Source organism: Astyanax mexicanus, chromosome 15, assembly GCF_023375975.1.
Source record: "Astyanax mexicanus isolate ESR-SI-001 chromosome 15, AstMex3_surface, whole genome shotgun sequence".
In the NCBI taxonomy this organism is placed as follows: Eukaryota; Metazoa; Chordata; class Actinopteri; order Characiformes; family Acestrorhamphidae; genus Astyanax; species Astyanax mexicanus.
Window position 1 is genome coordinate 13,592,537 of NC_064422.1, and position 23,070 is coordinate 13,615,606.

The following is a 23,070-nucleotide window of genomic DNA, read 5'->3' on the forward strand; positions in this document are numbered from 1 at the left end:
GAAGGATGAGACATGAATGTCGATGGCGGCAGCAACCGAGACGCAGCACAGAGAGAGAAAGAGAGAGAGAGCTTTAAAAGTTAGGATAGTGCTTCACCTCCTTACAGCCAGAGAACTGAAGCGTTTCAGACCGAAGGATGGAGAGCAGGGGTCGGCAATAGACGGCACACAAGCATGAAACATCTGCCCTGTGAGGTTGTTTGAACTATAATGAACAATAATGGACGGGAAAAAAAAAACTAAATTAAATAAAAAGCTTCTCTGGTGAGCTTTTGTTCACAATCCTCCCCCATCTCTTTCTCTGTTGCACTCAGCTAGACTTTAGTTTCTATCGTTCTTGGGCTCCCTGTTTCCCTATAAGGGCGTTTTTCCCCAGTCGGGTCCCAATACACTAGCCAGGGCAGTGATAGTGTATTGGACAGCGACCCTGACGACACAGGTTCAATCCCGCATGAGGAGCGTTTTTTTTTTTGTGTTTTTTTTTTTTTTTTTCCTTTCTTCTTCGGTTTACCTGCTGCTTTGAGATCAGCTGTTCTGCAATTGGGTTCAACAACCCTCTGGACTGGAGAGCTACTAGTCTGTAGCTCCATCACATTACACTTCATTTCACTTCATTTTACAAAACTGATTGTTTTTTTGTGGCACGTAATGGCATGGGAAATATCTAAAAAAAAAATAAAAACTCTGGAATATAATCAAGAGGAAGATGGATGATCACAAACCATCAAACCAAACTTAACTGCTTGAATTTTTGCACCAGGAGTAAAGCAGCATAAAGTTATCCAAAAGCAGTGTGTAAGACTGGTGGAGGAAGAGAACATGATGCCAAGATGCCTTAAACACCAACTGTGATTAAAAACCAGGGTTATTCCACCACATATTGATTTCTGAACTCTTAAAACTTTATGAATATGAACTTGTTTTCTTTACATTATTTGAGGTCTGAAAGCTCTGCATCTTTTTTTGTTATTTCAGACATTTCTCATTTTCTGTAAATAAATGCTTTAAATGAGAATATTTTTATTTGGAATTTGGGAGAAATGTTGTCTGTAGTTTATAGAATAAAACAACAATGTTCATTTTACTCAAACATAAACCTATAAATAGCTAAATCAGAGAAACTGATTCAGAAACTGAAGTGCTCTCTTCATTTTTTTCCAGAGCTGTATTTGCTCAAAAAAATACATGCATTTTTTTCTGTATATAAAAGTAAGACTTGTGTGTGAATTGGTCTTTACATCATAAACACACAACCCCAATTTACCAATTTATCTAAGAGCAGGAGTTCTGCGTCTCCCTCTGACGGATTACAGTCTAACAAAAGCCAGAGCTCTTTATAAACAGCAATTACTGCATTTTAGCTAGATCTCTGTGTATACAGAAGGTACTGCTATTTATAATCAAACATTCTTTAGAGGATTATTCAGAGAAACTGAGGAATTATCGTCTGTCTGTGTAAATAATTTCCTCTTAGCAGCACCGAGTTTCTTTAATCTTCAATATTAAAAGTTAACCTTTTTAAGAACTGAGAAAATAAAGAAGTGTTCTACTTAAACTATAGCAAATTTAGGTTTAAAACTCTTTATTCACAGGGAAAAAATAACATGCTCACCTGATTAAAGTTAACATGATCAAAGTGCTTTTTATCATAGTTATTCTATCTTGTGGAAAATTACATTTTTTGAAGCCATTCTTCAAAATACAGACAATGTGCTTTGATTTATTATAATGTGAGAGAGTTATTGATTGTAACTTGATTGATATGATCACATAAAAGTGTGAACTGGTCAGATATCAGATTATAAGATAAGACTGTCTCTGATATTCTATAGACATATTGGGCTGCAGATTAAAAAAAAAAAGCACTTTAAATGCAAAACCTTATATTTTATTAAATACAAGAAAATTTCATGTTAAAATGAGCCGCATTATTAATCATTTACATTTAGGAGTACTACTTTTCACCAGCTGTGGAGAAAAAATTAAACATGCCAATAATACATACAGGATAAAAATCTAAAAGTCTGCCAATTTTGCCACATAATCTAATAAAACTTTTGAGTGATTAAAAAAATGTTTTTAAATTAATTATTCAGTTATAGAGTGTTTTTATATCTGTATAAAGTTTTTTAAAGCTTTAATTTCACCCACAGAGGAGGTTTTCAGATCAGAACGGGGAGGATAAATGAGAACACAAACACTGTAATGACTTGATTCATTTTCATAACTGTATTTCTGAGTAATCACACCCTGAAGGTATTTTTTAAATTAAAAAGTGAGACGCTGTTTAGTAATAATAAATGACACCAATCTTGTTGAAATGTTAACTCTCCTCTCCTTACAAAACAACATCATTAAGGTACTCAAATAAAATCTGCATCAAGAACAAAATAAAATACAGAAAATAAAAAATATAGGAGACCTTCAACCCCACAACTCTGCACATCACTGACGGATGGATTAATGGACGGGCAGACAGACAAGAGATAGACAGACAGACAGACTGATAAATAGACAGAGAGATTCAGCTGGATGGATGGACGGATGGACGGACGGATGGACAGACGGACGGACGGACAGACAGACAGACAGAAAGAGCTAGATAGAAATAGACATGTGGATGAAGGGACAGAGACAGAGCTAGACAGACGGATGGACAGACAGATAGACAGAGGGAGATGCAGCTAGATAGACAGACAGACAGAGTGTGAGCTGGATAATGGATGGACAGATGGGCGGATGGAGGGACAGATGGATAGATATACAGACAGATAAACAGACAGGCAAAGATTGAGCTAGATAGACAAATGGTATAGATAGATAGATAGTTTCTTGCTGCAGCAGATCACGACGTCCGACAGACAGAGACAGAGCTAGATAGATGGACAGACAGACAGATAGATAGACAGACACAGAGATAGAGCTAGATAGATGGATGGACAGACAGATAGAGACAGGAGACAGACAGACAGACAGATATAGATAGATAGACAGACAGACAGGCAGACAGAGATTGAGCTAGAGAGATGAATGGACAGACAGCAAAAGATTGACAGGCAGAGATAGATAGATAGATAGATGGATAGATGGATAGATGGATAGATAGATAGACAGATAGATAGATAGATAGATAGATAGATAGATAGATAGAGATAGATAGATAGATAGATAGATAGACAGACAGAGATAGATGGATAGAGATCCACTTGTATTCTGATAATAAATAAAAATATACCTGTTAAAAAAGTAAATCAGAGCTCGTATTAATTCAGAAAATGTATTCTCTTATTATTATAATAATAATCAGTAATACAGTATAAATGCTGTAACTCTTACAGCAGCAGTGTTTCAGTGTTTCTCTCCTGAGCTCGTGACTCAGTCTAAAACCCGTCTCAATAACGCAGCTCTTCATAACGACCCTAAACTGCCGTCTGTTCAATTCCAGTGCGTGAGACTCTCACCACGCATCAGCTCTTCAGCAACAGAGACCATCATAAACAGACAGATGAAGCTCCAGCTCCTAAAATCAATCCGGTTCAGAGAAAACAAAGTGCCTTCATCTGAGATATTGATTAGTCCTAATCATTAAAGCACGGCAGAGAGGACAGCACAAACCTAAACAGCCCCCCCCCCCTCCCCCCCGCCACACACACACACACACACACACACGCACCCTCCACGCCCTCCCATAACATTTATCTAAATTAGCAGAAGAGAAATGAATACCTACAAACAATATCCACTCCACCAGCTGAACAATAACACGCAATTATGCTCTTTACCGCCGACGGACTCCACTGATGACACGGCTGACCACTCTCAAACTCTCTACAATCATCTACTGAAGACAATGCTTATTTTCCCTCCGCAGGAAAAGGAAATTACATCCTCATTTAGCCGATAACGACCTGCGGCTTTTATATATATATATATATATATATATATATATATATATATATATATATATATATATTCCCCAATTTTACACTGATCATATTCCAGTGCTTCCAGATTCAGCAAAACAGTCCGGTTTTGTCCTGATCACCTTTACTCTGTTCTCATTGAACTGTGCCTGTTTTCTCTGTAGGAAGAGAGACACAGAGACATACAGAGAGCCAGTGTGAGAAACATGCCTGTATATATACTGTAGTGGCTTGCAATGCAAAAGTACTCATACCCCTTGAACTTTTTTTTTTTTACGTTATCTCCTTACAACCAGAATTTGAACTGAATCTTTTTGAGATTTTAAACGATAGAGCAACACAAAGTAGCACATAATTGTGAAGCTGAATGAAAATTATACATGGTTTTCAACAAATTAACCAATAAAATACAAAATACAAGTCAAAATGTGAAAAAGTTTAATGTGTTTAAGAGTATGAATATTTTTGCAAGCCACTGTTCAGTATCAATCTTCAGTAATATTAGCAGTGTGCACAAAAAATACAAAGCATGTCAGAAAGGTTAAAAATATATATATTATCAGGTTATTTAAATCTTAACTCAACTCAATAAAAATAGAAACAATAATGTTTTACATTATTGTTTCTCCCCAATTTACAAGGCCAATTACCCAAACCACTCACTAGGACTCCCCCAACACTAGTGATGCTTCAACACACCAGGAGGGTGAAGACTAACACATGCTTCCTCTGATACACGTGAAGACAGACTGCTGATGCAGCATTACCGAGCAGCATCACAGCGCTAACACTCGGAAGAAAGCGCAGCGACTCAGTTTTGATACATCAGCTCACAGACGCCCTGTGCTGCAGACATCACCCTAGGAGTGATGTGTGGAGAGAGCGCCATCTACTGTACCCACCCGGGGGAGCAGGGCCAATTGTGCTCCCTCTGAGCGCCGGCAGCTTGATGGTAAAGCTGCATGAGTGGGATTCGAACCTGCGACCTCCCGCTCATAGTGGCAGCACTTTAGACGCTGATCATTATTCCATTGCTTCCAAATTCTCTTTCCTGTAGGCAGTGATTCACAGTGTTTTGCTGTGGCGAGTCTGGGCACTGGCTCACGGTTATTACCATCATTGTGTTCACTCATTAGATAGAAGTGAAAAAAAGTGTGAGACAGACCACGTCTCTCCTCGACTCAATCTCATCCCACTGTAGATCTAACATGTCCTCACACGAACTGCAGAGTGACGGATAGAGAATGTGTGAAAATGACGATTCCCACTCGGTGAAAGCGAGAGCGAGGGAGACGAAGAGAGAAAAAGAGAGAGAGAGAGAGAGAGAGAGAGAGAGAGAGAGATGAATAGAGAAAGGTCAGAGTAATCCAGGAGATACTGGGCTCAATGCAGAGGCTGTAACGCTGGACGACCCTCGGCCTCCGCCGGGCCGGTGAGGAACACCGGAGCGCGGCTGAGTGATTTACAGCGGCCAAATAGTTTAAAGGGCCAAGAGGCAGTAAAGAAGTCTATAAAACGTGTTAAATAATAAAAAATCTGCTGAATGGAAAGATCAAATCAGTGTCAGCGTTTACAGAAAAGCTCCACAGAAGCTCTTTTCAAAGCTGACGAGAGATATTTAAATAACATGTGCAGCATAAAGAGCAATGATACTGCGCTAAAAAAGAATCAGTTCCTACAATACTGATGCACTGATTTAAAGGTGTGAAGAAAGGAGGAGTGTGTTTCTCTTGATATAGTGCAAAAATCTATATATGATCAGTGCAAGGAAAGTGACACACCATGAAGCTCAAACACTGATTGTGTTCCTGCTTTTTAAAAGAACATCCAGTCGAGTTGGAAAACAAGCTGATTACAAAACCCCAAAACTGTTACATCACAGTCTTCACTCATTATACAGTACACAATAGCCCAAAAGCATAAACAGAAGCTAAATACTTACTTAGTGCATACTTTAAGAGAAAGTCAAAGTAAGTCTAAAAAGGCTTGAAGTTATAAAAAAAATCAAAACAGAGCTGAAAAACGGGCTGATTACAAAACCCAGAAACTGTTACATCACAGTCTTCACTCATTATACAGTAAACCATAGCCCAATAGCATTACTTCAAGAGAAAACTGAAATAGGGCTAAAAAAATCTTAAAGTTATGGAGTTATTTTGGGGAGGATGATGAAGCTAGCTGATTGCTAGGGATGTCCCTTATAAAACTTAACAATAACCATAATATTAAACGAATTCGTAATTAGTAAAAATCAATATATGATCGGTAAAATGACAAAAATGAAGCTCAAACACTGATCTCAGTTCCTCACTCAAAAGAACATAAAAAAATAAAATGAATAAATAATAAATAAAAAAAAACAGAGCTGGAAAATGGGCTGAATAAAAAAAAAACCCTAAACTGTTACATCACAGTCTTTACTCCTTATATGGTATCTATAATATAATGATATAATAATAATATAATACCATTTAATAATTATACTCTCTTAAAAAGACAATTCTATTTTAATAAATCCTTGTTTGGGGAAACATATAGTTTATTCGTCTCTTACTGAAGAATTAAAGCACTGATTGGTTATTTATCATGACTGTCATATATGTATATGAAAAAACATACAAATAAACACAATATAGATCATATATATCACCATTATCACACATAACTGAGGTCCATATTTGCTGTAACACTGATTACAACGGCTTTACTCATGTCTGTATGTTCAAATAGCAGGTTTATAAAAAAATATGATCAATAATATTAAATAAATCAGTAAATAACCTGAATATTACTCACCCTGAGGAAGGAGGGGAAGCCCAGACCATAATAACCCACAGCAAAATAGTCCGGTTTTGGCCTGATCACCTTTACTATGTTCTCATAGAACTGTGCCTGCTTTCTCTGTAGGAAGAGAGATAGAGAGAGAGACAGTGAGATATACATGCATGTACTTACAGTGGCTTGCATTGCAAAAGTATTCATACCCCTCGAGGTTGTTCACATTGTCTCCTTAAAAACAGAAATTGAACGCATTTTTTTATAATTTTAAGTGATAGAGCAACACAAAGCAGCACATAATTGTGAAGCTGAATTAAAAGTATACATGGTTTAACAAATTAACAAATTATTATACATTAAAAGTTTGTGGTTGTAAGGAGTAAGGACAAATGTGAAAAAGTTTAACTGTTCAGTATCAATCTTCAGTAATATTAGTGTGTACAAAGATGTAGTGTGCACAAAAAATACAAAACATGTCAGAAAGGTAAAAAAATATATATTATCAGGTTATTTAAGTCTCAACTCAACAGAAATAAAAATTTAGAAATAGGCTCGTCACGATTACATTTTTTTGTGGATGAAATTATTGCGATACACGACAATTTTAAACTTTTTAAAGAAAGCAAAAATTGAATAAATCATTTATTATTATTAGTTAGTTAGACTTCATCTACTTTAGTCCACACTGCGTGTAAGATTATGGAGTCACAGTTATTGAAGCTTGACTGTCTAAAATACTGTTCACCGTCACATATGTGAACAAACAAATAAACACAATAGACGAAAAATATCACGATTATCAAAAACGATTGAGGTCATGTTCATTTATTGTACAATAAATCGATATTGCAATTATTGTGAAAGGCCTATTTAGAAATAAACATTTTTCAGTCCATTCATCATCATCAGATTTTCTTATTTAACATATTTAGCGCTGTGTAAAAACAGATGGAAATCGTTCCTGCGTCTCTGTTTTAAATACTGTTTTAACGCTGTATCTCTCAGTGTGCTGAGTCAGAGTCTGAAGCGTGTCTGAGCTGAAGCTCTGAGTCGTGTGTTAAATCCCTAAAGACAGAAACAGAAAGCCTCAGTGTACCAGTAAAGCACTCAGCTGCTCAAAGTCGAACATCTCGTTCTCGTACTGCTCAGACAGCTCCTTCCCCAGAATAATGGCCTCCTCCCACATCTGGACAACAGAACAGAGAGACAGAAACACACAGACATCAGATTCAGCACCATTTACACAGAGAGTTTAAACACCGTCTGAAAGGAGATAAAGATTAACCCATATACACTTCATTCCCCTCCCTACAGCTGTTCTTACAGATCAGCCTCTGAGTAAAGAACTCATAAGCTTGTTCAGAGCATTTATGTTTTTATATACCATATTCTGCCAAATCTGTCATTTCTGTCCCCAGGAAAATACATGTATAAAACTGCACAAAAAATAACTTTTAATAAAATACATTTTATTATTAAGTCTTGTACCTTGAGCTAATTGTAAAAGTAACATATGTAAATAAAAACATTAATAAAAACTACTTAGAACACTTAAAAAAAAATAGCATTTGTTACCCATTCTTCCCACTCTCTAACTATAAACTTTACCATCAAATATAATTAAATATATTAAAATCCTTCAGAACTGTATTTTTTATAATAAATCCATGATATTTAAGTTAAAATACACATTTTAGTTTTAGTGTCCCTGGAATTTTACTCAGTCCCGTTACCGTATAACATTACCCTAAACATCTGAAACATCCGGAACATTCTACAACAGGAAGTCACATCTTTAACAGGAAGTGACATCATCAGCTGGTTCCTCTGAAGATCATAGGAAGATTAAAATTAAGTTCCCAACACTCAGTCCTGTTACCTAAACTAATTCTCACATCTTATTGGTTTACTTTAAAATAACATATGTGGGACAATCACTAGAATGTGCTCAGTGTCCTCATGCTGTTAGCATAGCCGACATTTAGCTAATTTTCCTGTTTTTGCCAATTCTATGCTAAAAACTTATTCCTGTTACTTTCATTCCTTTTATTTAAAACTTAAACAGTAACAGGAATAAGTGCCAATAACAGGAGTGAGTTCCAGTAACGAGTGATTATTTTTTTTTGTCATGAATATCAATTATTTGAACATGCAGTCAACATTTTTTTCTATATAGAATCTTATAGATTCCTATATATAGATTATTATAGAATCAATGTGTGAGAGAAACCAGTCTGTTAAGTTTGTGTTATGTGATTTTGTCAAATAAAAGTCTAGTTTTCAAGCCATTTTTCATTTTTGACATTTTCTTTAAAATTTTATATTTAAATCTCGTCTCGTCTCGTTCTCGTGAACCCAGTATCGTGTCTCGTCTTGTGACATTAGTGTCTCGTCACACCCCTACTAGCAGTTTACAGTCATTTACTGAAAAGAGTGAGGAGAACATATGACAACATTAAGTTGAGTTAACTCACAAAACAGCCTGTTACTTTATTATATAAATTGATACAAATAAATAAAAAAATAAATAAAAATGTAATGTTAATTATGGGAGTGCAGGCGGTCTCACAGGACAGATAAATATATCTGCACATACATCATTTTCACACATGCCTTGACTTTTCTGCAGTTCTGAATCTGATTTTATTGATCTGTGGGTGATTTATGATCTATGAGGTATCGGCTCATGTGCCACATGTGCTACACATGCTATTGATTACTGTGTGTTTGGCTACTGAAGGACGTCCACAGTCCCATTCATTTAAACACTTAGATTAATCAAATTATATGAATATGGAAGAATGTGGTTGGTGTGGTAAAGTGGATAACACCACTGCCTGCCATTGAGCTACATCAACATGTGGGATGCTGGGGTTTAATTCTAGGACTGGGTGACTGAATATTGAATGCTGCTCTACACCAATAACAAGAGTCCCTGGGCAAGACTCCTAATTCTACATTGGTTCACCTCTGTAATAAATATAACCTTGTAGGTCGCTCTGGATAAGAACGTCAGATAAATGCTGTAAAATGTAAATAAATACATAAAGTAATTTAACCAACCAAATTCTAATAAATTTAAATAATACATATCCCAAAACTGAAAGGCAATACTGTGTATAATAGCATATACTATATAATACATAGATCTTTACTGTAAGTAGGTTATCTGTTGTTGTATGTGTTTATTTATTCAGTAAAACACAAGTAATAAAACCAGTCAAACATTTATTTTTTCGGATTAACTGAGCTTAATTTTTTCTTTACTTAGTTGAGTAGTTGTTGCTTCTCATAATCTGGATTCGAACATTACTCAACTATTCATTATTCACTGTATACCTGTAACTCTACCTCTTCACTACTTTACTTTAACTGATGCTCTCAAACACATTAAGAGACAAGAAACTCAAGTAATTAACTCTTGATGAGTTCAGCGCAGCTGTTAACTGAAAGCCTGAATTCCAGGTGACGCTACCTCATAAAACTGACTGAGAAAATCCAGCAGAGATGTTCAAAACTGATCATCTAAACAAGAGGAGATACTTTGAAAAAACTAGAATATAAAAAAAACATATTCTGTTTTGTTAAACACTACTGTACTGTATGTGTATTTGCATCTGTTTGGATCTAATGGGAGTTTTTACAGTATGTTTCTCTCTTACTGTTGAGAGAAATTACTTATAATGATGTTCCTAGGAGCACAAAACCTCTGTAAAGTACCTTATAACAACAGAACTCCCTGACTTACATAGTTAAGCAAGCATTGCAAACAGTTTTATGTTTTTATTGTATTTTTAATTAACCTGTTAATGAAAAGAAACAGAAGTAATATGAAGTAAAGTCAGATAGCTCGTGTTTACTGGCTGTAGGTTACCTTGCCCTTGTCGAAGTAGTTGATGATCTCCTGGTAGAGCTGGTCCTTCAGCTGACCCTGAGTAACCGCCTGATAACCGTCTCTCTGAGTCAGATGAGCCGCACAGGCCTCCTCAGACCACTGAAAATACAGCAAAAATAGCTTAAAATCATGCAGTAATATCTTATATTACACACAAGCTCTATACTTATGTATATATAGGTATATTCAGCATAATTAAGCTTTTTGTAGTACTGTTTAAGTTACTATGGTGTCCCAAGTATGTCTTGAGCAGTGTAATATACTAAATACACATTATGGTCTATTATTTTCACTCCTATTTTCCTCCTGTCTGGTTTAAACAGCAGCAGAGCTTCTGAATGTATCTTCACTGATGGGCGTGGTGTTCTGGAAATGAGGTGTGTTCAGGTACATTTCTGGAGTTTTATCTTGTTTATCTTGGTAACAGAAAACACAGGAGCTCCACTGACTGAATACAACCTAGACAGACGCCAACAGTCAGACGTTCATCGCTATCTCGGTAACACAGGCGCTGTGCCGAGCCGAGCCCTTAACAAACAATAAATGACAAGGTGTCCCAATTAGAGATGTGCCATATTGTAAAATACACATTTTTGAATATGGTGAACTATGATATTATATACTGAAATATGGAGCCATATCACCCACCCCTAATTATTACATTAGGGTTCTACTTTTTTACTGTTTTAAGTCAAAGAAAAAATCAGATAACATAAAATAGAGACAGATTATATCTGTCCAGTATCATTTATTTTACTTTAATTCTGGATATATGGAGATATTTGAAGTGCATTATTATTAGTATCATGACTAATAATTCTGGATCATTGACTTCTATTACAAATCTGATAAAATTCTCAGTTAGGCGTGTGCCATATATCATTTGCAATAACATCATTTATTTTTTATTTTGTTGCAGTAGTATATACTTTTTAATTCTATGTTTTGTCATATCGCCAAGAGTATCGTTATCGTGAAAATACCATGAAATATCGTGACATTAGTTTAGGGCTATATCGCCCACCCCTATTCCCAATACGCAACACACACATACATATCCATACAGAGTTTATTATGCTACATATATTGCTGAAAGAACCAAAAACACAGTCTCTGATTCTCTCATTCTGTATTCATCAGGACACACATTCCCGCTCTGGTACCGGATCCAACTGCTGCTGGCTGCATCTGCTGGCTTTGCTCGCGCTATCACACCGAGATCACAGCAGATAATATTGATTTACTCACAACCTTACAATATTCATTACAGAGTCCGGCTGATTCCGTAAACAGCGGGCGGCCGAGGCGAGGCCGCTAAAGATTAACAGGGCTCGCTCTTTTTTTTCTGCTGACCCCACAATCCACTACCTCTCTGGCTCCAGCTCACACCAAATAATGAGCCCTCTGATTGGCCGGACCGGGTCAGCTGACCCTGAGACGGGTGCAGGAATTGGCCGGCATGTGAGGAGGCTGTTTTGTGCTCAGGGCCGTGTCAGATCTGATTCACTGTAGTGGAAACGTAATTGACATTTCATGTTACAGTGAAGAAGAGAGCAGGGTAAACTTCCCCAGGAAATCACATCATTGGCAGACAAGAGGCTCATGGGAAGCAGCCAGCTGCTCTGCAAACCTGCACATGTATTTATGCATGCTCCTTCAACTGGGGGTCAAACATCCTGCAGGAGGAACAGCAGCAGCAGTGCTGGTTCTGAAGGACAGCGTCGTTCTGATGAGGAGGATTTATATTGAAAGCTGTCTGTTATAAGACTTATAGATGAGACACAGCTCATTAAAACGCTTCTAGCAGCAGAAACACAATGAGAAATGCAAGAAAGTCGAAAATCCAAAATCTAAATCTGAATTATTATTACGTTTTATCCATTTTAATATGTATTGGAGTTGATATGCAAGAAATACTTTCTTTCTTCAGCAGGAACAGATTTAGGAAGCTGGTCAGAGTTGATGGATGGAAGATGGATGGAGATAAATAAATACAGAACAATCCTAGAAGAAGAAAAGCTGTTAGAGGCTGTAAAAGACTTGAGATCTTCCAGCAAGACGATGAACCTAAACATACAGCCAGAGCTATGGTGGAGCTATAATGATTTAGATTAAACCTTTTATCGTTTTTATTGAATTCTGTCTGTTGCAAGACCTACAGATGACACACAGCTCATTAAAATGCTTCCAGCAGTGGAAAGATGAGACAATGACAAATAGAAATTTAGGTGTAGATGTGCATACACAAGGACAAATCAGCCATCAAATTACATCACTCTCTATTTTAAAAGCTCAAGTAATAGATATTAGGATCATTTTGTAGTTCTAAAATAGCTTCAGACTGTAGTTCTTCTCTTTTTTGATAAAATCCCCTCTATTTACCCTGTTCTTCAGCAGTCAGGACCCCACAGAACCACCACAACATCCTCTTATCTGTGGGGTCCTGAGTATTGAAGAACAGGGTGAAAGGTGCAGCGTGTGCAGGTGTGATGGATCACAGTATAAACCAATAGGGAGTGGGAATGGTATATGTTTATACTTCTCTACATCCAATCACAATCAGATTCTCTCTATCTGGATGGAGAGATTTATCTGGATAGGGGTTTTATTGAACAATGAGAACCCGGAATGAAAACAAGCTGAAATGATATAGGAGTAACAAGACTGTTTTTATTCAAATGTAAGGAGGAGAAAGTTCAGATTTTTGTGTGAAAATGTAAAAATAATTACTGCAGTAAATTAGAGATAACCTGCATTTCTACTTAAGTAACACAGTGTATGTACCTTGAGAAGCTTGGCATGCAGCAGCAGAGTGTAGGCAGCCTCTGTGTAGTTATCACACTCCTTATGCAGGTCACGCAGCTTATACAGGTACCTGTACACACACACACACACACACACACACACACACACACACACACACACAAGATATAGAAGAGCATACACACACTTCTACTGCTTTTATAATGTTCTACTGTTCCTACAGAAACTTCAGCACAAATAGATTTCAGTGGCTCTTATTCCTCATCTCTCAAAGAAAAGCCCAAACAGAAAAAAACACTCCCTCTTTATTCATAAACTCATCTTAAAACTCTCTCTTACTCTCCAGACTCTTCTACTGCAGAGAGAGAGAGAGAACAAACAGGAAGAGGAGGGAAAGCAGAATCATACCTGATATACATCTCCTCTCTCTCAATTTCCTTGTAGAAATTCTGCAAAAAAAAAAAAAAAAAGTTTACATACTATTACATGGATTGTTAATGTGTAACTACACAAGTTATAAGAGACATTATAAACATATTATAAAGTGGTACCAGCACTTTATGGATCGAGATATTTGTAATTGTCTACAAACCGTATTTTTGGGTTTTAAGATGCACTAAAAAAATGATACTGTGACTTATAATAGAATAGAAATAGAAAATGCTTCAAAATGACCATTTTACTTTTAACTTTCAGTTAGTTTTTTAAGACGCTCCTGTAAAAAGAGTATTTTGGGAATGATTGTGTTTGAGTTACCAGAACGTTAACGGTGCAGCTCATGCGGTTCTCTTTGTTCTCGTCGTGCATGATGGTCCTGTAGTCCAGCAGACGCTCCAGCAGACGCACCACCAGACTCACGAAGGTCTCGCCACTCTTCGCCAGGTACTTGTGCTTCCGACAGTGCTCTGATAGGCTGATACACACAAAAATTCAAGCAGTTCAGTTTGGTGGTTTGATGGTTTGTGATCATCCATCTTCCTCTTGATTATATTATAGAGGTTTTTAATTTGGTAAAATCAAAGTTTAACTCTATTTTTTTTCCAGAGCTGTATATTGTTTCAGTCATGTTTTGTTTTATGCTTTATTCTTATTTCATTTTTTTGTATTCTCTTACATGTTTTTTGTATTTTCTAATTTGTAAAGCACTTTGAATGACCGTTGAGTATGAAAGATGCTATAGAAATAAACTTTCCTTACGATATAATGTTTTATACTATCAGAATTAGACAGATAAAACTGTAGTTAACAAACACAGACAGAAATAAAATTAGATAATTACACAAGTACCAAGCCAAAACACTCTGAGAAAGGGATGATAGAGGGATGAAACTCTTACATTTTCTGAAAGAGGATTTTGTACTGCTCGTCCCCTCTGCCTCCCTCCACCTCGTGATCCAGCTTCGTGATGATCTCATTTTCAAACTGCAATTAAACACAGCAGCTGTAAATAATCACTGTGGCTAATTTTTCATTTCATTAGCACCCTCCTCCCTCCTCCATCTCTTCATCACACTCCTCCCTCCTCCCTCCATCCATCACCATCCTCCTATCACCCAACACTGCTCCCTCTCTCTCTGCTGCTGAGAATAATCAGGGTTTATTGGCTCATCTTCAAAACAAAATAAAAAATAAAGAAACGCTCCACCAGGGAGAGACTGGACAGAGAGAGGTGGAGCAAGAGGTGCTTAAAAAAATAGAAAAAAAGAGACAGAAGTGTAGGAGAAGAGAGAGAAAAGAGGGATGAGAGAGAAAGAGAGATTCAGGGAAATATAAGGGAAAGGTGAGGCAGGGCTGTAGGTATAAACAGTAAAGATAAGTTATGGAGGGAAGGAAATATATGAGAAGTTAAATGAGAATAAAAGAGAATAAGGAAAGAAAGAAGAATAAGGATGAGATAATGGAATAATGATGAGTGGTTAGAGTGAGGGAAGGGGAGAAGTAGAGGAGAGAGAGGTAGGAAGAGGTAGAAAGGGAAGTAAGAGGAGGTAGAAGGAGAGAATGTGGAAGTAGGGAAGGAAGAAGGAAAGTAGGAGATGAAGCGATAGTTAGGATAAGGGAAGGAAAGAAGGGGGAAAAAGGTACAGAATTTTTATCACTATAAGCTGCACTTAAAATGTTTTAATTTTACTCAAAAATAATCAGAGCTCCTTATAATCCGGTGCTCCTTGTGTATAAATTCTACCAGTCAGGTATTAAGGAGCAGAAAGCCTCTCCACTGAAGTACAGAGTTATTAGCATTAGCCGCTAACGGCTAGCTCTTTGTTCGCTGCCAACCTCGGCTAGCACTGCTGGAGCAGCATTAGTATTACACTTGGAAATTTGGAAATCTTAGCTTACTGTAAATAAACAGAAGCGCTTTACTCAACCCAAATTAACAGCTTTCAGGAGAGAAATCTATGCAGATTCACATCCAGCACTGGACAGTGCTGGATGTGAATCTGCATAGATTTCTCTCCTGAACTGAACTGACTTGTCTGAAATGTTTTTTTTTTTGTTGTTGTTTTTTTACAGTATTACAGTTTTGTTTACCTAACTTAGCTTTATAGGTCTCGCCACCCAGCATTAAAAGCATGGCAACACTCCTGATCCTTACTAGTAATACAACATAATGTGCCTTATAAATCCAGAAAATAGACTTTTATTGATAGTGTGCCAAAAAATATGGTAGATAAAGCAGGAAAGGACAAAGGAGAGAGAGCTAAGGTAAGGAAGAAAGTAGTAAGCTTGAGAGGTAGGGTGAGGAAGAGAAGGAAGTAGTAGATGAGAGGTTTGGAAGAAGTGGTAGAATCAGATAGGACAGGGAGTAGTAGGCGAGGGGAAGAGTTTACATGATTTCTACTTTTCCAAAACTTGTGCAGGCCTGGAAATTAATATTTTCAAATGTCATGATTTTTCCAGGTTTTTAATGACCGTACGGACCCTGAAACAAATATGGCCCCTCCTCATCATCACGCAGAATAAGGTGTAAAGGTGAGAGAATAGAAGTAAGGAGAGGTACGGCAATAAGAAAAGGTAACTGAAAGAATGCGGAGAGACAGAAAGGAGTAAAGCAGCTCCAGCAGAGTAACAGCAGCTAGCGGTCAGATGTTTCTCCTGGCTGGGCTGCAGTAAGCTGGGGATTTATCTGGGCTGCTATAAGGAGAGGAGGCACCTCGCCCCTAAAGAGGGGTCAAGCCAAGCTCAGAGTGCTGGAGTCTCTCCGGGGGAAATAAAGAGCCAGAGCTTAAAGAGAAGACCGACAGTACGGGTCAAACACAGAGTTCTGCAGGATTCAGCAGCTCTGCTGCTACAGACCGGGATTCAGGACAGGTAAACTCACAGCAGCTCCACAAGATCATCTCAGAACATTAGAGGAGGACAAATACAGCGGCTTACTAAAGTACAGGGGTTGGAGAATGTGTGAAACATGGTGGAGGCAGCATCATGCTGTGGGGATAAGCTTTTCTTCAGCAGGGACAGATTTAGGAAGCTGGTCAGAGTTGATGGATGGAAGATGGATGGAGATAAATAAATACAGAACAATCCTGGAAGAAGAAAAGCTGTTGGAGGCTGTAAAAGACTTGAGATCCTCCAGCAAGACGATGACCCTAAACATACAGCCAGAGCTACAGTGGAGCTACAATGATTTAGATCAGAGAATATTCATGTGTTAGAATGATCCAGTTAAAGTCCTAAAGACCTAAATCTCATTGATCTTCTGTGGAGAGACATGAAAACTGCTGTTCACAGACCAACGCTCTCCATCCAACCTGACTGATCTTCAGCTGATTTATAAAGAAGAATGGAGCAAAAATCTCTACAGTCTCTAGATGATCAAAGCTGGTAGAGACAAACCCCCAAAGACATTTTTAGATTTTTATTTGATTAAATTGTTGAAAAACAATGCATCATTTTCATTGCATTTCAAAAGTATGTGCTACTTTGTGTTGGTTTACCACTTAAAACCACTGCAAGCCACCTTGGCTATAGTTGGAAACTACATGAAAATCAACAAGCTTTCTTATATTATGTGATGTAAAATTTCATGTAAACTTTAATCATCATCAATAATGACAAAAATTAGTAGAAAGGGTATTTAACATTCACATATATATTTTTTGAGAATGCTGGTCAACCTGCAAAAAAGAGAGAGAGGAAAAGAAACCCGCAGCCTGATGAAATCCTCATAACGTCCATCAAACTGCGCTAAAGACAAGCATGAAGAAGTGGTGCTGGAACAGATTTATGAATAAAGCCATTAACCCACGCTCTCGGTGCCGGAGCTAAATCCACGTATGGAGAGACTGAGAGGTCTCGGCATGGTGTGGGCTAAAGTACTAAAGTACCGCAGCACAATTTCTCCAGCTCTCCACTTATTAAACCCATTAGAGCACATTATAGCAGAGCTTAATGGGAATGCAGGGAGACAGTCCAGCTCTTCTTTTACACATTTTACTACAAATCCAAACATACTGCACTAGACAAAGACCTCGAGAAACCTCTTTCTCACTGCCGGAACACACACCTACTCATTTATGCAACTTAAATTAAATTTAATTTAATCTAATCTAATCTAATCTAATCTAATCTAATCTTCCGAACATATAGCAGCAGTGCAGTGCTTGCAATCATAGATTTATGGGGATATGCATCAAGAATTTCAGGTATAAGTCACATCAACCATCAGAATAGAAACAAAAAATGTCGCATCACTGATTTTGTGTTTGGCGAAATTGTTGGTGTCAGAAGTGGTTCAGAGGAAAATCGAATTTCTAAAAAAAAAAAAAAAAAAAAAAAAAAAAATTCTAAAATTGAAAATCTCTCGGATTTTCAGCACAACAGAGTCTTTAGAATCACTCAGAAAGGCATAATAAATAAAATGCCTCCAAAAAAAGGCAGTTCTGGAGATGTAAAACCCATTTTTGAAGAGACAGATCAACAGAATAACTGGAGCTAACAGAAAGCCTACATACAGTAAGCTAAGAACAGAAAGCTGAGGCTGCAGCGGACACAGCTTTACCAAAGCTGGACGACTGAAGACTAGTAAATCATCTACGATCATTCCATGAATGCGATCTCACTTTTGTAGCCTTAAATCACAATCTCATATATCGAAACGTTAAATAAAATAAACAATTCTGACCCTTTGGAAACTGCGGGTGAAGTGGAACTCGCACTGCATCATGTCGAAGAAGATGGGGATCGTCGCTTTGCGGAGCTCAATCTCCGGCACCAGAGTCATCTCCAGGATCGGCCCCACCATCTCCGGGATAAACTTGATCTTGTGTGGACCTGTAATTGACAGAAAAGCAAACTTTATTTATAATAGATGCCTTTAAAATAAGGAAATTAAATATACTGTACATCATACACTGGCACGTTACTTTTCTATAACTTATTAACTCATACTAATAATCTCTTTTACCATCTACAAAAAGGTCTGTTATTTTACTTGTATGAATGAGGCCATGTTTACAAAGAAAATAGCAATGGTTAAAGGTCTCATTCCATCGTTTTTGCATTTATTTTTAAATGTATAGTTGTGGTCTCTAATATGAATAAATGAAGTGCTTCGGTGATCCGGTATAACGCTGCTTTAGTCCGCTCGAGGTGTGGGGGGGTTAAACAATAGGATTTCAGCTCTTGCTCATGAATATTCATACTTGCAAACATATCACCTCTGATTGGCTAACAGCACTGCGAGACCAGGAGGCAGCAAGATGGATAACAGTTAGAAACGTTTTCAAATAAAGACATTTTTACACTAATAACAGTCTTTACAATGTCATATGTTACTTTACAACATGTGTAATAATGCCCTGCTAAGTGCAGTTCAGACACTGACCTAGTCTTAGAGTCTCTGTAAAACACCAAATCCACCGGAGATCCTATTTAAACCTATAGTTACACACAGAGATGGGTAGAGTCCAGATCCAGAAAGTAAAAATCCACCCTGGGCTGGGTTTTGTTGGCTGAGCCGCAGCAGAGCCGCACAGGCAGTTGGAACAAATAAAAACCCCGGGGTGGATTTTTACTTTTAACTAGTGTAAACAGAACTGTTCTAAACATCTATACACCTATCTATCTCAATTGTACTTGGCTGGTGGTGTTTTTCCTCCATAGACTAATTCTAACCATTTGTTTCTTAGCTCTGAATTACTGGGTAAAGTATATAAACACTGATGTGTTATTCACACAAATAACACAGGAATGAACTGCATGCTGTTCCTAGCGCTGTTAGTTATCTCCTATCTGACGAGAAGGCGATGCCGCCCGGCTTAAGCTCTGTCTGTGGGCGGTCCCGAGCCGAGGTGGGCGGGGATATGAATATTAATTGACGGGTTGATGTAGACACGGTGCTTTTCCTGATCGACTCGTTTTGTTTTTCTGAATATTTTCTTTTACTAGCTGCTGCAGAGAATGAGGAAGAGGTTGAGGAAGATAGACATACTGTATTTCACAATACAAAAGAACAAGAAAAAGAGGATTTTAACGGATGGAGATCTTCAAACATGCATGAGATAAATAAGATTCATCCCAGAATTCTACTGTCGCTCCTTACAGCTGAACGTAAGCGAGGGTTAAACGGAATCATTGCAGAAGCTGCATTTATTCGTCTGTGCACAGAATTTCACATCTTACACCTTTCCTCCAGGGTGTTTCCTGTATTTCATCATTTTACAAAACAAAGCTGCGTCTGGCTGCTCTGGATGTTTCTGTCAGGGAGCCGGAACTTTACATCTGCGCCGCCGAGCGTCTAATGACATATTTTCTGGATTCTTCGTCTCTGTTGCGTGCTCTCTCCCACACGCTGCTTCAGTTTATAAAACAAAACATCTTATCCAAACTTGTCAAAGCAATCCTTCTGTTTCCAGCACGTCACATGTATTTATACTCTCTACTCCACGAGTATAAATATACTAGCACTGCCTTCAGACCCTAATTAGAAGAAGACACACAAAAAAAAGCTCTACCTAGAGACGAAGAGACATTACTGAGACATAAGAGCTTTTTTTTTTTCTTCCTACAGAATGACTTTAAAACTGAGCGGAAATAAAGATCTCAACACGTTCTCAGAGCTTCTACAGATCATACCCATCATACCCCAATTAGCACCTTCATTTATAAACCAATCACAGACGAGTCTGTTAAACAGCCCCGCTGCAAAACAGCTGATTCTCAACCCAAAATAGAAGCGTGCAAGTTTCAGCAAGTTTCAGAAAAGCTTCAGAAACATGAGCCCACTTTTATCACACTGTTCAGCGTGAGAGAGAGCTGATGCAGGATTTTCTCTTCACTACTAAAAACACAATCATATGGGTGAAGCTTAATATCTAAATTAAGAGCCCCCTACTAAATTTACACCCTTTAACTGATAAGGACTAAGATAGCACTTTACTTTAGAGATTGCAAATAAGTGGGTAATAATACAGTAATAATATGGTAACAAATTGTATTTACACATTAATTAAATTACCATTTTGTATTTGTTATTAAATAATAAAATCGGTCATTGTAAACATAACAGATCAGTAACAAGTAATTACATGGTAAAAGTATGGTAACAAGTTGTATTTATTATTAATTATTTCCTAGTTGTCTAGATCACAAATCAGTAATACATTTGTAAAATTATGGATTTTTTTTTTCTACTTATTACTTCTAGTTCTTCATGGACAATATGTTACATTTTAATTATAATTTGCTAATTTGCTAAATAGTGCTACTAGGACTAATATGAGTTCACAGTCACTTTTATTTTTATTTTACTTCTTAGCTGTTATGTTAATTGTTCATTTATCAGTACACAGCAGGTACACAGTAGGATTACCCACAAGACTTCATCTGAGGGTGGGATCTGTATCTGCTGTCCATGGCGAGTCAGTTAAGCATGAACTAGCTTGTTCATGTTTCTCCATTTGGCACAAGCCCTCAGTGTGCTTTTGGGTAAAAATAAAGGTTGACTGATGGACATTAGTTTTTAGTGAAACCATTTATCATGAAGTCCTGGTGCTTCAGACACTGAGATACAGTACTCACCCAGGTTGTACCACATGTCCCGGATCTCGAAGCCGATCTGCCGCCTCATGTCCTGATACCTGGAAGACACAGAGACTCGTTTCAGTCGGCACGTAGCTCTCTCTCCATCTCGACGCTGCACACCTCGCTGCAGAGAATTATTTCAGGCGTCGGGATTATTGCATTCTCTCCAAACACTGAGGCCTCAGGTGCAGCAGCACAAATGAAAAAAATCTATTACCAAATGAATACCCGAATGAGCATCAGATTAATATATAAAAAACAAAAAACCCACTTTCCTTTTGTCTCTAGTCTTTCTGCTCTCTGAACAACCAGCTGCATTCATACAAATATATACACATTTACACATATAAACATATACACAATACGCCCAAATATAAATATCTTCCTGGACATCCCTTCTAATGAATGCTTTTATTTATTTACAATTCTTTTAAAATGTTATTCCATTTTCTCCCTGATTTACACGGCCAACAACCCAACCCACTTATTAGGACTCCTCTCCCTACCACTAGTGATCCTCTTTCAACACCAGGAGGGTTAAGAAGACCAGCACACGCCTCCTCCGATACACATGTAACGTCAGACTCTGCCTCTTTTTGAACTGCTTCTGATGCTTTAGCATTGCCGAGTAGCATCACAGCAGCGCTAACGCTCGGAGGAAAGCGCAGCGACTCTGGTGGTTCTGATACATCAGCTCACAGACGCAGCTCACCTTGTGCTTATCCACATCACCCTACTAGGGGTGATGAGGGGAAAGAAAGAGAGAGCTCCATCTACTGTACTGTACCCAGAGCAGAGAGAGCAAGGAGAACTGGGCTCTCTCGGGGCTCCGGCAGCTTGATGGCACTTGAAATAAAGCTTAGATTTTTCTCTTTTTTTTTCTCTTTGTTATCCTATATTATATTTAAATAAAAAGCATTTATAAGAAACCAAATAACACTTCTTTACCAAGAGTGACATTAATGATGGAGGTCACTTTACATACTGAATGCACACATACATACACTAGCTGTTCCATCATTTTTCTCATCCCACAAACCAGTGGACTGGCTGCCAAACCTCGAAGACGTGAAACGCCTCCATTATTCTGTTGCTCATTAGCTGAGAGAAGCTCAGCGGTGATGATTTCAGGGAGTTGAGGGACTTGGCTCAAGATTTGCTCTTTGTCCAGAGGCAGAAAATCTCAGAAAACCAGATTAAAGCTTTGGAAGAAAGGAAGGACAGTACTGGAAGTCCCTAAACTAAAGGGTCTGATCCAGACAATTAGAATTAGAAAAAGGGGCGGGATTAGTTGGGTGATTTCCAAAACTGATTGGCGGCTTCCTTAAAAGATGACGTACCAAAGCTACACGCCAAAATATCAGAACTATAGAACAACTGAACTGATTACAACAGCAGAACCCATACAAACTTCTCCTGAACTAAAAACAGCAAAAACAGTGGATCTGGATTGATTTTAATTCTAAGCAAGTTAGAACAAAAATAAATAAATAAACTTTTAAAAGAGGCAGAAGATCTCAGAAAGTAGTGACAGAAAGACAGATTAATGCTTTGGGACAAAGGGAGGACGGCACTGGATGTCCCTAAATAAATGGTCTTATCCAGCCAATTAGGATTAGTTTAAGGGGCGGGATTAGCTGGGTGATTTCCATCGCTGATTGGCGACTTCTTAAAAAATAAATAAATAAA

At 37.7% G+C, this 23,070-nt stretch overlaps 1 protein-coding gene across 2 annotated transcripts in view; it reads right to left on the minus strand.

Moving 5' to 3' along the window:
* Window positions 1-23,070, minus strand: part of dock1 (dedicator of cytokinesis 1) — a 280,761-nt gene that overhangs the window by 42,077 nt on the left and 215,614 nt on the right. For both annotated transcript variants that reach the window (XM_049464935.1, XM_049464936.1), the window contains exons 32-40: window positions 21,379-21,437; window positions 18,482-18,630; window positions 14,696-14,781; window positions 14,116-14,272; window positions 13,768-13,808; window positions 13,381-13,471; window positions 10,576-10,695; window positions 7,798-7,887; window positions 6,720-6,824 (exon numbers count right to left, since the gene is read on the minus strand). In XM_049464935.1, the coding sequence (XP_049320892.1) occupies window positions 6,720-6,824; window positions 7,798-7,887; window positions 10,576-10,695; window positions 13,381-13,471; window positions 13,768-13,808; window positions 14,116-14,272; window positions 14,696-14,781; window positions 18,482-18,630; window positions 21,379-21,437 (898 nt within the window). The remainder of the gene's footprint in view (window positions 1-6,719; window positions 6,825-7,797; window positions 7,888-10,575; window positions 10,696-13,380; window positions 13,472-13,767; window positions 13,809-14,115; window positions 14,273-14,695; window positions 14,782-18,481; window positions 18,631-21,378; window positions 21,438-23,070) is intronic.